The sequence below is a fragment of the Alligator mississippiensis genome, chromosome 2 (genome assembly GCF_030867095.1).
Source record: "Alligator mississippiensis isolate rAllMis1 chromosome 2, rAllMis1, whole genome shotgun sequence".
NCBI lineage: Eukaryota > Metazoa > Chordata > Crocodylia > Alligatoridae > Alligator > Alligator mississippiensis.
This window is the reverse complement of record NC_081825.1, coordinates 177,572,495-177,588,097: the sequence shown is the minus strand read 5'-3', so window position 1 is coordinate 177,588,097 and position 15,603 is coordinate 177,572,495. Positions and strand designations below refer to the sequence as shown.

Below are 15,603 nucleotides of genomic sequence, written 5' to 3'. Positions count from 1 at the left end.
ATGCCCCTGTGGTGAGGAAGAGAATGGAACTGGGGCAGGTGCAGGCGCTATACAGCCGGGGCAGAGTGTGGGATGGAGCCGCAAGCGGCTTGTCCAGGGGACAGCTCCTGCCTCTGCATGCACCCTGGTTGGGCATTGCGGGGCTTTTCCCTCCAAACTGCATGTGGGATGAGAGTGGGCTGGGGCTGGGGAGGGGTCAGGCTCTTCTCGGCAGGGAGTGGGGGCTGGTCTGGACTGCGCTCTGGGCAGGCAGTGGTGCTGCTGGGAAGGGGATCCGGGGGTGGGGGGGCTGCAGCCACTCCAGAATTTGCCGTAGGGCCCCCCCTCCCAGCACTGCCGCCAGTGGCCCAGAGTGCAGCCCCAGCCCAACTCCCCCCTCTCCCCCCGCCGGGAAGAGCCCGGCACAGCAGCAGTCTGCCCTTGCCCTGCATGTGGATCTGGGGGGCGCAGGCCCCCCATGCCCTCCCAAGGTGTATGCAGCAGCAGGAGCCACACCTCTTCCCTGCATCCCCCAGATGCGCTGCAGCTTCATCGTGCACCCTGCCCTTGCCCCACTCTCTCTCTGTGCTGGGGCCTTGATCTGCTCCCACCCCCTCCCCCACAAACCTTCCCTGACAGCAGACTTACCAGCCAAACTTCACTGCTCTCCATGCTGCTGAGCTATGCCTCTGGCTGCCTGCATGCTGCACTGCAGCTGCGCGCATCCACGGGGGCCATATCAGCCAAAAAAAAGCCAATTGCTGATAATTTTCCTTATATCAGTGCTGATCCAATATGGGACCAATGTATCGGTGCACCTCTTGTAAAAAGTGTTTAAGAACTGGGTATTAAAGAAGTTACCGGCCAGGGCGAAGGTTTCTGTTTTGGAACAAAGGTACAGTAAACAGGCCAGCTTACAAGCAGGTTTACTAGGGAAGGTATGCTTGGGAGAAGGGCAGTGGGAGAGCGGAGGCAGACGAGAGCTAGAGGAAGAGGTGATGAGGCTCTGAAACATCCTTTACCATGAGGTGTTCATTGATTCAGTGCTGGAGGAGACCTCCAGAACTGGAGGAAGAACCTGCCAAAGGCAACGCTAGAGAAGGGAGAGGAGATGGACTCTGAGAAAGGTAGAAGTTGGAACCCTGTGATCTCTGGTAGCAAGCAGAAGTCTTCATCTCTATCTGCAGCAGTTTCCTTGGAGAACAGATATGGAGCCCTAGCAACAGAGGGGGAGGAGCGTGTTCCATTGGTGGAGGAGTACAGGCCAGGCCTTCCCAAGTTGGGAATGATCAAGACAACCAACACCAAGAAGAAGTGATGGGCAGGGGTGGTTGGAGACTTCCTTCTGCGAGGGATAGAGGCATCCATTTACTGGCCTGACCTGTTGTCTCGGGAGGTCCGCTTCTTGCTTAAGTCCTGGATCTGAGATGTCACGGAGGGATTACTGAGAGTCATCTGGCCCTCTGACTACTACCCCACGCTGTTCATCCATGTGGGAACCAGTGATACTGGCAGGGGAGCCCTGAGCAGACCAAAAGTGACTATGGAGCTCTGGGTGCAGGGGTGAAGTGGGGAATGGGGCTTAGATGGTATTCTCAATGCTTCTGGGTCAAGGGAAAGGGCCCAGATGAGTGGGCACATCCTACAGATCAATGCATAGCTGTGCAGGTGATGTCGCCAGAGGACTTTAGCTTATTTGACAACAAGATGATGTTCCAAGAAGAAGGGTTGCCAGGAAGAGATGGGATTCACCTGACGAAGAATGGGAAGAGCATCTTCGCAGACAGGCTTGCTAATGTAGTGAGGAAGGCTTTAAACTAAGTTTACTGGGGGATAGACACCAAAGTCCTGAGAAAAGTGGTGAAGTGGGTGACCTGGAAGAACCACAAGCAGAAGTGGACAACAGGGAAGGTGTTCTCGTTCTTTCTGAGAAATCAGGACAATCGGCTAGTTACCTCAGGTGCCTCTACCCAAATGCAGAGTCTGGAAAATTAGTAGGAAGAATTGGAAGTTCTTGCACAGTCACAGAACTGTGAGGTGATTGGAATAACAGAGACTTGGTGGGATAGGTCACATGACTGTCATGGATGAGTATAAACCAAGGGCGGGCAATTATTTAGGCCCATGGGCCACATAGGTGGTTCGGGGGATCTGCTGTGAGCTAGTCAGTGTCTCCCCCACCCCACAACAGCTTGGAGCCTGTGTGTCCTGCAGCTCTTCACCGCCAACAGTGCACAGCCCTGGCCCTGCATCCACTCTGGACGCCCTGGCTGGAGCGGATCAGCAAGCTACATGAACAGCTCCTGCCCTGGACTGCCTGCCCATGCTGAGCAGTGGCAGTGGACAGGCAGAAGCTGTTGCTTGGCATGGGGGAAAAGAGCCCTTGTCCCTTCACTGCTGCTGGGCCCTTCTCGCTGCAGCCACTGGCAGCCCATGCCTGGGCTGCCCTGTGGCTCCTCTCTGCCACTATCACTGCTGCCTTGGGGCCACCCAGCAGGGCAGTGGCAGCAGTGCAGAGGAGCCTCAGGGCAACCCAGGTGCGGACTCAGAGCAGCTGCAGCAAGAAAGGCCTGGAAGTGGCGAAGTGGAAGAGCTGCTTTTTCCCTGCACTGAGCTGCAGCTCCTACACTGCATGCGGATTCTGGCTGGTCGAGCTGGTCTGCTCCGCCAGGCTGGGTCCAGGGCAGGCTGGGGTCGGGGCTGTGTACGCGGGTCCCCACCAATAATACAGGGCTGGGGCCAGTGGCGGTGGCAGCCAAAAGGAGCTGCCACTGCTACCTAGGCTGCCTAGAAAGACAGTCCAGCTGTGGAACTGCCCCAGCCCCACTGCGTGCCCAGGTGGTGGTGGGTCATGTCACAGGCCAGACAGTGCCTGGGCCAGGCAGAACTGAGGGACCTGCTGTGTGCCAGATAAAATCTCTCTGCCGGCCAGATCTGGATCCGGCCTGTGGGCTGTATTTTGCCCTCCTCTGGTATAAACTGTTTAGGAAGAACAGGTGGGGAGAAGAGGAGGAGGTGTTGCACTTTATATAGAAGAGCCATATGATTATTCAGAGCTCCAGTATGAAACTGGAGATAGGCCTGTTGAAAGTCTCTGGGTTAGGGTAAGAGTGGGGAGAGCAACAAGGGTGATGTCATGGTGGGTGTCTCCTATAGACCACCAGACGAGGATGTGGTGGATGAGGCTTTCTTCAAACAAGTTCTCCATCACAGGCACTAGAGCTCATGTGGGACTTGAATCACCCTGTCCCTGCTAGGAGGACACTACAGCAGTGCACAGGCAATCCAGGAAGTTTTTGAAGTGTTGGAGACAACTTCCTGATGGAAGTGCTGGATGGCCAACTAGGGGCCACGCACTTCTTGACCTTCTGCTCACAAACAGGGAAGACTTGGTGGGGATTGTAGTAGTAATGGATGGCAGCTTCGGCAGCAGCGACCATGAGATGAATGAGTTCAGGATCCTGAGGAAAGGAAGGATGGAGAGCAGCAGAGTACGGACCCTGGACTTCAGAAAAGCAGACTTTGACTTGCTCAGGGAACTCATGGGCAGGATCCCCTGGGAGTCTAGGAGCACTGGCTGCTTTCAAGAAGCCTTACTGAGAGTGTAGAAACAAGCCATCCTAATGCACAGGAAGACTATCAAGTATGGCAGAAGACCAGCTTGGCTTAGCAGGGAACTCTTTAGTAAGGTAAATCACAAAAAGAAAGCTTATAAGAAGTTGAAACTTGGACAAACAACTAGGGAGGCATATAAGAGAACAGCTTGGGCATGCAGGGATGAGGTCAGGAAGGCCAAAGTGGAATTGGAGTTGTAGCTAGCAAGAGATGTGAAGGGTAACAGGAGGGGTTTCTACAAGTATGTCAGCAACAAAAGGAGGATCAGGGAAAGTGTGGGTCCCTTATTGAATGGGGGAAGCAACCTAGTGATAGAGGATGGAGAAAAGGCTGAAGTGCTGAGTCAGAAGTGGACTGGCCAGGTTCACCGATGATATCAAACTTTGGGGTGAAGCATCCACACCTGACGACAGGGGTAATCCAGGCTGACCTTGACAGGCTCAGGAAATGGGGAGACGAGAACCTGATGGTGTTTAACACTGAAAAATGCAAGGTTCGCCACCTTGGGAGGAAAAACCTGCAGCATGTTTATAGGCTCGGCAGTGCTACACTGACTAGCGCTACGGACGAGAGGGACTTGGGGGTCAGGATTGACCGCAAGATGAACATGAGCCTTCAATGTGATGCTTCAGCTAGTAAAGCGAGCAAAACCCTGGCTTGCATCCATAGATGCTTCTCAAGCAAATCCCAGGACGTCATTCTCCCATTGTACTCGGCCTTGGTGAGGCCGCAACTGGAGTACTGCGTCCAGTTTTGGGCTGCACAATTCAAAAAGGATGTGAAGAAGCTTGAGAGAGTCCAGATGATGAGAGGCTGAGAACTATAGGACTCTTCAGCCTGGAAAAGCGCAGGCTCAGTGGCGATCCAGTGGCTACCTATAAGTTTATAAGGGGTGTTCACCAGGTTCTGGAGGAACGTTTGTTCACCAGAGCACCCCCAAGGGATGACAAAGTTGAACGGGTATAAACTCCAACAAGACCGTTTCAGGGTGGACATAAGGAAGAACTTTACTGTCCGAGCCCCCAAGGTCTGGAAAACACTGCCACCGGAGATGATTCAAGCACCTACTTTGAACGCCTTCTAGAGAAACCTGGATGTTTATCTTGCTGGGATCCTATGACCTCCGCTGACTTCCTGCCCCTGGGGCAGGGGGCTGGATTCAATGATCTTCCAAGGTCCCCAGTGATCACAAGGCTAAATGCACTTTATCATGCATTAGCAGATGCATGACGAACAGGTCCAGGGAGGTGATGCTTTCCCGCCTATGCGGCAGTGGTCAGGCTGCAGTTAGAGTACTACATCCAGTTTTGGGCACCGCACTTCAAGAGGGATGCAGAGACTCTCAAAAGGGTTCAGAGGAGAGCCACTCATATGGTCAGAGGCCTGCAGGCAAGGCCCTACAAGGAGAGACTGAGGGACCTAGATCTCCTCAGCCTTCACAAGAAAAGGCTAAGAAGTGATCTTGTGACTGCCTATAAATTCATCAGAGGACAGCAGGGAATAGGAGATGCTCTATTTACTAGGACACCCCCTGGAGTAACTAGGAACAATGGCCACAAGTTGATGGAGAACAGATTCAGGTTGGACTTTAGAAAGAACTTCTTCGCAGTAAGGGTTGCCAGAATCTGGAACAGGCTTCCAAGGGAGGTGATGCTCTCCCCTACCTGGGGGGGGGTGCTCAAGAGGAGATTGGATAAGCACCTATGTCTGACCCCAGTGCTTTTTTCCTGCACCTTCCTTTTGCTCCCTATATACCTGAAGAAGGACTTCTTGTTGTCCTTAATTTTTGTCGCCAGCCTAAATTCTAATCCTGCTTTGGTCTTCCTAACCAATTCCCTGCAAGTGTAAGCCAGGGAGGTATACTCCTCCTTGGTAGCTACACCCCGTTTCCACAGCCTGTATACCTCTTTCTTTGCCCTTTGGAGGAGATGAAGGTGTTTAGGAACAGTGAGCATGGAGTCACCAAGGACAAGTCATGTCTGACCAACCTGATTGCCTTCTATGATCAGATGACTGGCTCTGTGATTGCAGGGAGACAGGTGAATGTGGTATTCTTTGTCTTTAACGAAGCTTTTGATATGTTTTTTCACAACATTCTTGCAGCCAAGCTAAGGAAATACTGGTTGGTTGGTTGGATGAATGGGCTGTAAGATGGATAGAAAACTGTCTGGATCATTGGGTTCAGAGCATATTAATCAATGGCTCAATGTCAACTGGCAACTGGTATCAAGTGGTGTGCCCAAGGGGTTGGTTCTGAGGCTGGTTTTGTTCAGTATCTTTATCAGTGACCTGAAAGATGGCATAGAGTGCATCCTCTGCAAGTTTGCAGATGACACCAAGCTGCGGGGAGTAGTAGATGCACTGGATGGTAGGGCTAGGATTCAGAGAGACCTCAACATGGCTTGCATCCATATATGCTTCTCAAGCAAATCCCAGGATGTCATTGTCCCATTGTACTCTGCCTTGATGAGGCCGCAGCTGGAGTACTACGTCCAGTTTTGGGCTCCACAATTCAAGAAGGATGTGGAGAAGCTTGAGAGAGTCCAGAGGAGAGCCATGTGTGTGATCACAGGTCAGAAAAACAAACCTTATGATGAGAGGCTGAGAGCTATGGGACTGTTCAGCCTGGAAAAGTGCGGTCTCAAGGTCAATCTGATGGCCACCTATAAGTTTATAAGGGGTGTTCACCAGGATCTGGGGGAACGTTTGTTCACCAGAGCATCCCAATGGATGACAAGGTCGAACAGGTATAAACTCCTGCAAAACCATTTCAGGCTGGACATAAGGAAGAATTTCTTTACTGTCCGAGCCCCCAAGGTCTGGAATAGCCTGCCATCGGAGGTGGTGCAAGCATCTACATTGAACACCTTCAAAAGAAATTTGGATGTTTTTCTTGCTGGGATCCTATGACCCCAGCTGACTTCCTGCCCCTGGGGCAGGGGGCTGGACTCAATGATCTTCCGAGGTCCCTTCCAGCCCTAATGTCTATGAAATCTATGAAACAATATGGAGGATTGGACCAAAAGAAATCTCATGAGGTTCAGTAAGGACAAGTACAAAGTCCTCCACTTAGGATGGAACAGTCCCACACAGCGGTACAGGTTGGGTAGTTATTGCCTAGGCAGCAGCTCTGCAGAAAGGGGCCTGGGGGGTTACGGTGGACAGTAAGCTGAATATGAGCCAACAGTATTCCTGTCACCAAGTTGCCGTCACCCCAAGGGTAATGCTTGCCAAGCTCGGTGTCTTTGTCCTTTTAGGGTCTCTTGTCGGGCTTTATTCATAGATTCATAGGTTGTTAGGGGCTGGAAGGCAGTATAGGGCCTTAAGGGTCAAGTTTGAGAGCTCCTCCACCCCTACGCTCCCGCCTTATATCTCCAGAGATTAATCAGTCATTATTAGAGCTGCCACCCCTGTGTCATTGCTATAGGTTCCGGCCTTGGCCCCTGGAGTCCATCTGTTATCAGTATAGGAAAAGTTGAGCAGACAGGCTGCTTCTTACCCATCTGCTGCCAGACATGCATTCTCCTCAGCTCACTACTGGGTCTGGTTTCCTCTAAGTTTTTAAGGCTTCTGCCCCATCCCTGGAGCCAATCATCAGCTGTCTTTGCTGCACAGCTGAGGCTGCTCCCTTCTGCTACAAGGAAGAATGGCCCAGAATCAGCTGGCTTCTGGCTCACTTGAGAAGCTTCTAAGGAGCCATAGCCATACCTCCACCAGGCATTCCAGTTTGAGCCAATGGCCGTTTGTAACACTAGTTCCCAGCTCTGCCGCTCACCCCGTGCTGCCGGGAACAAGTAGAGATGCCATTCCAGCTCTGCTGCTCTGGTGCTGGGGCTGGGTGTCTGGTAAGTCTTGGGGCTCCAGTTGGCTAAGGCAAGGCGGTGAGCAGGGTTTCTTTCCCTCTCTTCTCCCTGGCTCTGCCACAGTTTCTTTGTTCTTTAGAAGGCTAATGGCATACTGGGCTGCATTGGTAGGAGTGTTGGACAGCAGGTCAAGGGAAGTGATTATTCTCTGTTCAGCACTGGTGAGGCTGCATCTGGAATATTGTGTCCAGATTTGGGACCCCCCCCCCCCACTACAGAGAGGATGTAAAGTTGGAGAGAGACCAGCAGAGGGCAGTGAAAATAGTTCGTGGGCTGGGGTACGTTACCTATGAGGAGAGGCTAAAGGAAGTGGGCTACTTAATCTAGAGCAGTGGTCACCAACGAGTGGATCTTGATCCACCGGTAGATCTTGGAGCGTCTTGCGGTAGATCTCGGGGCCACTTGGAGTCGATTTGAGGCTGAGGTGGGGGGCTGAGTGTCTGCGTGCATGCATGCACATGCCCCAGCCCAGCAGGTCTGTCCGTGGGGAAGGGAAGAGGCGGGGCTGTGATTGAGGCCCCTGTGGTGAGGGACAGTGCCTCAGGGGCAGGAGCAGAGGTAAGTTGAGTGGGGCTGGGTGGGATTTACCTGCTGGGAAGGCGTGCCCCCAAATAATTTTTTCTCCCTCTGCCTCGTTCTGCTCCCCCCGAAAGACTTACCCGTTGGACATGAGGCGGTGGGTGACAGCAGTGCGCGGTAGACCTTGGGTTGCTTTTAAATCATCTCCTACTTGAAAAGGTTGGAGACCACTGGTCTAGAGAAGAGAAAACTAAGAGGGATTTAATAGCGGCCTTTAACTACCTGAAGGGGGTTCCAAAGAGGATGGAGCTAGATTCTTCTCAGTAGTGGCAGATGACAGAACAAGGAGCAATGGTTTTAAGTTGCAGCAAGGGAAGTTTAGGTTGGATACTAGGAAAAATCTTCTCACTAAGAGTGTAGTAAAACACTGGAACAGGTTACCATAAGAGGTGGTGAAATCTCCATCCTTGGAGGTTTTTAAGACCCAGTTAGACAAAACCTTGGCTGGACTGATCTGGTTGGGGATGGTCCTGATTGGAGCAGGGCGTTGGACTAGATGACCTCCCAAGGTCCCTTCCAGCCCTAATTTTCTATGATTGTATTAATATCCTGTTCATAATAAACAAGCAGTGCTAGTGCAAGGATTGATTATTGGCTTGGGTGTCTCCGCCAGACGCTCTTTATGCAGTATAGTAGATTTTGCCCTCGCAGCAAGTAAGACAACCATCCCCCCCTGACTCATTAATTCTTGTATAAAATATTTGCGTTGTTTTAGTCATTCTGCATCCAAGTCGTGTGTGGAGGTACAAGGATGTTTCCAAATGCTTCTTCCATTTCATTTCTCTTCAGATGGATTAATTCTGATCACAGGATTTGGTTCAAGTAGAATCACAATGAACCTTCTTAAATGCGTTGGGTATATATTTTATGCCAGAGATAGATACCACAAATATGATTTATTCCATACAGAGGACTTGCAGTTGCAGGCACTTAAAGTAGGTCAAGAAATGCCAGCATTAACTTTTTTTTTTTTTACTTTGACAAGAATCTGTTAAGACAAGATTCTTCTAGTGAGCCGCTTGCTCACTAGATTTATGCCTTGAACATTTCTGGCTAAAATTTGCCTCGCGCTTTAGTCCCGTTGAATCTGTACCTCCAGGACAACTGAAGTAATGCAAGCTGGATTCCCTAAGAGTATTGTCACCAGAACTGCTTGCTATATTTCAGTTGCAGAGTATTTGAAGCTTGAGCCAGAAAGAACACAGCTTAACTTTGAGTTTGCATTTGCAGAGTTGGCAGTTATAAAGTAAAAATGTTTTCTCATATTGTGGAGATTTGATCTGGAAAGTGCTGATGCAGTAAATGCAGAGCCAAACAGCACCTTTTCTTTTTAACAAAATCATTTTGGAGAAATTCAAACTAGTGACCTTCACTCAGCTTTTTGGGGCATCTGGACCATTACAGTGTAGTTTTTTAATTCTAAGATTCTGTACTACTACTGAAATATTAATAGTATTGTACAGTCTTTTTGCAGTTTTGTAGAACAGAATATTATTGCGCATTAGGCAAATGAGTCCAGAAAAATTATTTCTGTGAAAAGTAGGTAGCCATATTTAAGTAATATACTATGCAGTACTTTAATAGGGTGACATAATAAAGTCATGGTTAGGATTTTTGTGGTCTAGATCCTGTTGTATGTGAGATTCTTACAGTCTCAGCTACAATGCCTGTTTTTTTGCCTCAAGCTGTAGAGATGTGCGCCTTTAGCTCAGGAGATCTATGGCTCAATCCCAGGCAGGTTGGATAAGATAAAGGCTGTGACATTTGCTTGCCTTCCTAAACTGCCAAATCTGAGCTTTGTTAGTTAACTACTAGTCCTTCAACATGCACGTATGGAAGACTGTCTGCTGGTTGACACAAAAAAAGCGCCCAGAGGTGACCTAGACATCAGTTAGCTAGTGAGTGTGCTGTGATCACTGCTTTTTGTGCCGATGGATATCATCTCAGTGTTATCATATGCTCTTCTGTCATCTTAGACTACAAGTTGTTTGGGATAGGGGCCATGTTCCTGTACAGTGTTTGCACAGCTTGGAGCCAGTCTAGTACAAACCATTATGGCTATAGTATAAAACAACCATTGAAGAAAAGGTATGCCTTGGAAAAGGACTGTCTGTCAGTAAAGAGAAGTCATGACAAAGAAAATAGTATAATAAGAGACTGAATAAATTATTTTCCTTGCTTGATATGCAAGAGTCCTAGAAGGTGCTGCATCTGTTCTTAAGTTTGTTTAAAAAATGTATCTGAGGGCGTCTAAAACTGCATTTGGAATAGAAATACTTAGACAATTTTGTAAGTTGGTGCTATGCTGATGTTAGTTGCGAGTATTCAGGCTATTTTTCATTCTTCAGTCATCCCCTTTAGAGTGGCATTAACTCTGGGCTCATGATCAAGCACCCACCTTATTTTGACTGATTGTTACAATGATGCCTACTGCTTCCCTTTCACAGGACCCCCAAGGCCGCCATGTCAAGACATACGAGGTGTCCTTGAGAGAGAAGGAGTTTAACAAAGGTCCCTGGAAGCAAGAAAACGTAGAGGCTGAAGCATCCATGGTGATTGCAGGTTGGTCCTCCTTTACCAAAGATCTTGCTTCCCATGTCTTGCCTCAGCCATGCTACATCACCCTGTTTGTACCTATTTTCTAATGAGATTCTGCATTCTCCTTCTGCAGTGCCTGAGCCTTTTGGAGGTGCTATCATCATTGGGCAGGAGTCCATCACATACCACAATGGCGATAAATATCTTGCTATAGCTCCTCCCATCATCAAGGTGAGAGAGCTCCTCTTTGGAATTTCGAATACATCTTTGGTAGTGCTGATACTTAGGACCGTGTGTACAGCTGCTTCTCACTTTGCACACTGTACTGCGTCCTGCATAGATGGCATGGTCTCAGGCCCATGTATATTGAGCATTCCCAGGTTTAGGAGTTTAACTGATTTTGTTTCCTCAGTTGCCTGTGGAATAGGCTACCTTTACTCCTGTGTGATAGCTTAGGGTATTACTGGGGTTTGCATGATTGGATGTCTGGTGGAGTGGTTGGTTCCTATCCTTCGGTGTTTGATGAATATGTCAGGGGGTGGTGTGTTTTTTTGGCCCTGTTGGCCCCCTATTATAGCCATGAATATGGAGGGCTAAACTTTGTGTCTGAGTTGGGGAAAAAAACCACGAAGCTCAGAACTTCTTGGATCCCAAAACAAGGGGTTAATTAGAAAGTAACGTGAGATTCAGGTATTGGCTCACAAAGAAATTGTACCTGTTGTAGTGTGAGTTACAAACTAGTCCTTGCTGGTCTCAGGTACAACACTTGAGCATGAGGGAATGCTCCCTCTGCTCTGGGAAGAGCAGAGCTACGGACCTGAGGATAGAGCCAGGGGTGTGATTGTAGGCAGCAGGGTATGACAGTCCCTGGGTGCAAACTAAATAGAAAGCATAGGCTGGATATGGGGGCCATGAGAGGGGTTGTGCTTTTGACTGAGAGGAAATTGAAGATGTGATTAATGCTTGTTCAAAGGGGAAACCATTAATTGGTTAAAAATGCGTATAAATGCCATGCAAAGAAACACTGGCATCGGGTCTTGAGTATTTATAGGTATGAGGATGAGGCTGTTCAGAGCCCTGTGCTTTCATGCCTGTCAGATTGGTATGAAGAACCCCATAATGCCTGTGCTTTGCCAACATGTAACACTGGACTTTGCTGTGCAGAGTCTTTGTAGGCATGATGCCTTTGAAGCCACTGTGATGTTTGTCTACATCAGGCCTGCAGGAGGAGGATGCAGGTCTTCAAGCCAGATGTCTTGACAAGGGGCCAGGCAGCATCCATCACACAGCAGCACATGCACAGAGTTCATAGCCCTAAAACAAAGCAGCCTTGGAGCTATCTAGGCCCAAAATAGCATCTACTAGCATCTGAAAATAGCATTTTTTGATAGATCAGCTAGAAATGCTTACCTGGGGGAATGGGTTTTCTGCTGGAACTGCCCCTGAGAAGAGGAGGAGCATGAGGTGCTTCAGCCCGCACAGTACTTTTCAGAGACTTTCCCAAGCAATGAAAAAGTGGGAAAGTTCAATTTCAGATGTGGATGTAATTACCAGTTCAGTGCTCTGGGAGGATTTCAGTCCATTTTTCCCTGGGTGAGGGAAATGCATCCCCTCATACTAGATGCATTTGGGGGTGTTCTCATTCTTTTCTGGCATATTGAATAGTGGCTCCTGCTGGGAGCTTGACACGAAGCTAGAGGGTTCCAGTAGTGACGCTGTTCTTGTGATTTCACCCTCCTCTGTACACAGCAAAGTACAATTGTATGCCACAATCGTGTGGATGCCAACGGGTCCCGTTACCTCCTGGGGGACATGGAGGGTCGTCTCTTCATGCTGCTTCTGGAGAAGGAGGAACAGATGGATGGCACAGTCACCTTGAAGGACCTGCGAGTGGAGCTGCTTGGGGAGGTAATCCAGCTGTATAGTGTGCAGTGCTTGCAGTCTTGAGTGCTTGATGATTTTGTAGCAGAATGGGCTGTTTGGAGATGCAGATGGTGAGGAAGGGGAGTCCTTGTTTGAGGCTGGGATGGGGTGACATTTGGTCACCTACTGAATCCTCTGAAGCATTAGCAGCTGGATTTGGGTTGGAGAAATAAAGTGTGGGTATTGCAAACTACACTGTCTTTTGGGGTTCACATTGGCATTGGTGCTTGGGACCAATTCTGGGGAAAGTGGGTGGATTCTGTAAGGGGATTTCTCCTCGGGCTTATCCCTCTCTCCTCCCCATCCTGTAGAGCTGGAGTTGGGGATTGGCACTTGGAGGGTCTGTGGTGGGGAAATACCATGTATCTGTTGCATACTGTGTCACTGTACTGTTTGGTTTGTCTGTCTCCTTGCCCAGACATCCATTGCGGAGTGTCTGACCTACCTGGACAATGGTGTTGTTTTTGTTGGCTCTCGGCTTGGGGATTCCCAGCTTGTGAAGGTAGGCAGCAGCTCTTTCCCTATCATAGTCCATGGGCATCTGCATTTGTTCACCTTCACATCACTTTCCCATTGCCTGTCCCAGGCTCCTCACATCTCCTTTCTTCTCCTATCCATGTCCTGCTTCATTCTGGCTTGATTTTGTTTGTTTACAGCTCAATGTGGACAGTAATGAACAGGGCTCCTATGTGGTGGCCATGGAGACCTTCACCAACCTGGGCCCCATTGTGGACATGTGTGTGGTTGATCTGGAGAGACAAGGCCAAGGGCAGGTAATGTATAGGTGCTGCCTCACCTTTGTTAGTACTGGAGGTGTCTGAGCTCAACAGGGGCATGCATCTTGGGCATGTGTGTCCCCTGCAGAGGAGGAATACCTTTGCTCCATATTGGGCATTTGGATAAAAACTTTGGAATTCAAAGCAGTGGTGGTGGAAAGGCTGCTTCCCAGAGCACTTTCTTGTGAGGGAAAGTTGCCCCTTCTGTGATACTGGTTCATGTAGGGTGGGGAATAATTGAATGCAAATGAAAGGGTAATGCTCTTAACTCAAAAAGCTGCCTTTGTGAGGTAGAGGTGGCAGGATCCCATCTTCCTACTGAGTCCCCACATAGATGCCTCTTAAAGTGATGCCTTGATGGGGTGTTAGTGAAACACTCCCAGTGGGTAATACTGATTGAAGTTTCATTCTCTTTCCAGTTGGTAACATGCTCTGGTGCCTTTAAGGAGGGCTCCCTGAGGATCATCAGGAATGGGATTGGGATACATGAGCATGCCAGCATTGACCTACTGGGGATTAAAGGTATGCAAGCCTTTATGGATTACAGCGCGCATGCACTGGCCTATAGCTCTCTGTCTGTTTTACAACTGTGCTTGGTTGTGACCCGAGGCGGTTTAGAAACTTGTCCTTCATGCCCACTGGGAAGTGTAATGAGGGACAAAACGTATCTTTGCCCTACACTGGGATGTTTTATTACTCAAGTAAATGTAATCTCTGCTGCAGGCTTGTGGCCCCTGAGGTCAGACTCTCATCGTGAAACTGATAACACCTTGGTGCTTTCTTTTGTTGGCCAGACGAGGTAAGAGGGCAGGGATCCTCTGGTGGGCTATAGGCTATGTGTGTTTTGCACCTGGTTTACTGGGGTCTCCCTCATAGGGTTCTGATGTTAAATGGAGAGGAAGTGGAGGAAACAGAGTTGACAGGATTTGTAGATGATCAACAGACCTTTTTCTGTGGCAATGTGGCCCATCAACAACTAATCCAGGTAATGTTCGGGCTGGCAAGAGGGGAAGGGGTTTCTTCAGTTGTGTGATTCCACAGCCCTTCCAATTTTGGGAGCATCACAGTAAGAAGTTGATAGAATGAATGGACAAAATATGGCCTGCGGGCTGGATCTGACCTGCCAGCTGATTGAATCTGGCCTGCAGGCGGGCACCCACCAATTAATTCTGGCCTGGCCCACAGCTGCTCCTGCTATGCTCCTTGTGGGGCTGAGCCTCACCTGCTCTCTCCCAGGGCAGCGCACACTGCACTCGCACCCATGCCCACTTGAGGGCCCTGGCCAGCACCCACAGCTTCTGGGCAGGGCTGCTGCCACCTGGCCCCACTCAGTGCCAGGGTGTAGCCAGGAGCCAGAGGTTGTGCGGGAGGGGTGCAGACTACTTGCACCATCCCAGCAAGCTCTGCTGCATGCAGCATTTGCTCCCTCTCCTTTCCCCACCCCTAGCCAGCTCCCAGGACCTAGCGTTCAGGCCACCTCCCACATACGCACATCCCACAACAACCCCTCCCCACCCCCCACACACAATAAACAAAAGTAAGACTATTTTGAGATATTGTGCAGGCATCTCTATATATGCTACTCAAACATATATAAATCAGGACAAAAATATTTCTTGAAATAAAATATGTTATAGTAGATGTTTGATTTTTAGCATAGGATTTGTTTTTTATTTATACTTCGTTAAAATGATTTCTTCTGAAAGATGTTGTGCACAGCCCTCAACTCGATTGGTTTGGCGCTGTTCTTGGTGTGGTCTGATGCCCCTGAAACCCCCACTGATTGGTTGAGGGTGATGGAGCAGGTAGTTAGAGGGGTCACAACCCCTATCTACCTGATAGGTTGTGTCTGTGCCTTGTGGCCTCGAGGGCAGAATTTCTGGGGCCCCAGGGGCACACCATGCACCTTCGGGGTAGGCCCTATGGAGGGGCAGTGTTTCTCAGTCAAGGGGTAGACCTTGTGATGTCAGGGGGCAGGAGACTCTGGAACCAACATGGCAGTGAGCAGGACTGTCAGGTAGGTGGGGCTTATGTCATGGACCATGTGACAGGATGGGACTTCTGGTTCCAAGATGGGAACTATGCTTCCCCCCGCCCCACTTCCCCAGACTTCTGGGGTAAGGGGAACGTCCCAAGATGGTGACCAGGGGGAGGGGCATTTGTCAAAGGGCTGGGCTTAGCAGTGTGACAAGGGGTGTACTGTTGTGGTCCTGGACAGCTCACCAAAACTTAAGCTGCCGTCCAACTGAAATAGTTGCTCACCCCTGTAATAGAATACGTTCCCAGCTGGGAGGTGAGGGGTGGGGGAAGCTTTTCCATTTGGACTGAGT

At 49.5% G+C, this 15,603-nt stretch overlaps 1 protein-coding gene across 1 annotated transcript in view; it reads left to right on the top strand.

Annotated features, from left to right (window-relative positions):
* DDB1 (damage specific DNA binding protein 1) overlaps positions 1 to 15,603 on the top strand; it is a 31,996-nt gene that overhangs the window by 4,734 nt on the left and 11,659 nt on the right. The window contains exons 5-12 of the mRNA XM_006264585.4: positions 10,484 to 10,598; positions 10,708 to 10,805; positions 12,324 to 12,482; positions 12,916 to 12,999; positions 13,154 to 13,270; positions 13,693 to 13,795; positions 13,997 to 14,072; positions 14,150 to 14,258. Of these exons, the coding sequence (XP_006264647.1) occupies positions 10,484 to 10,598; positions 10,708 to 10,805; positions 12,324 to 12,482; positions 12,916 to 12,999; positions 13,154 to 13,270; positions 13,693 to 13,795; positions 13,997 to 14,072; positions 14,150 to 14,258 (861 nt within the window). The remainder of the gene's footprint in view (positions 1 to 10,483; positions 10,599 to 10,707; positions 10,806 to 12,323; positions 12,483 to 12,915; positions 13,000 to 13,153; positions 13,271 to 13,692; positions 13,796 to 13,996; positions 14,073 to 14,149; positions 14,259 to 15,603) is intronic.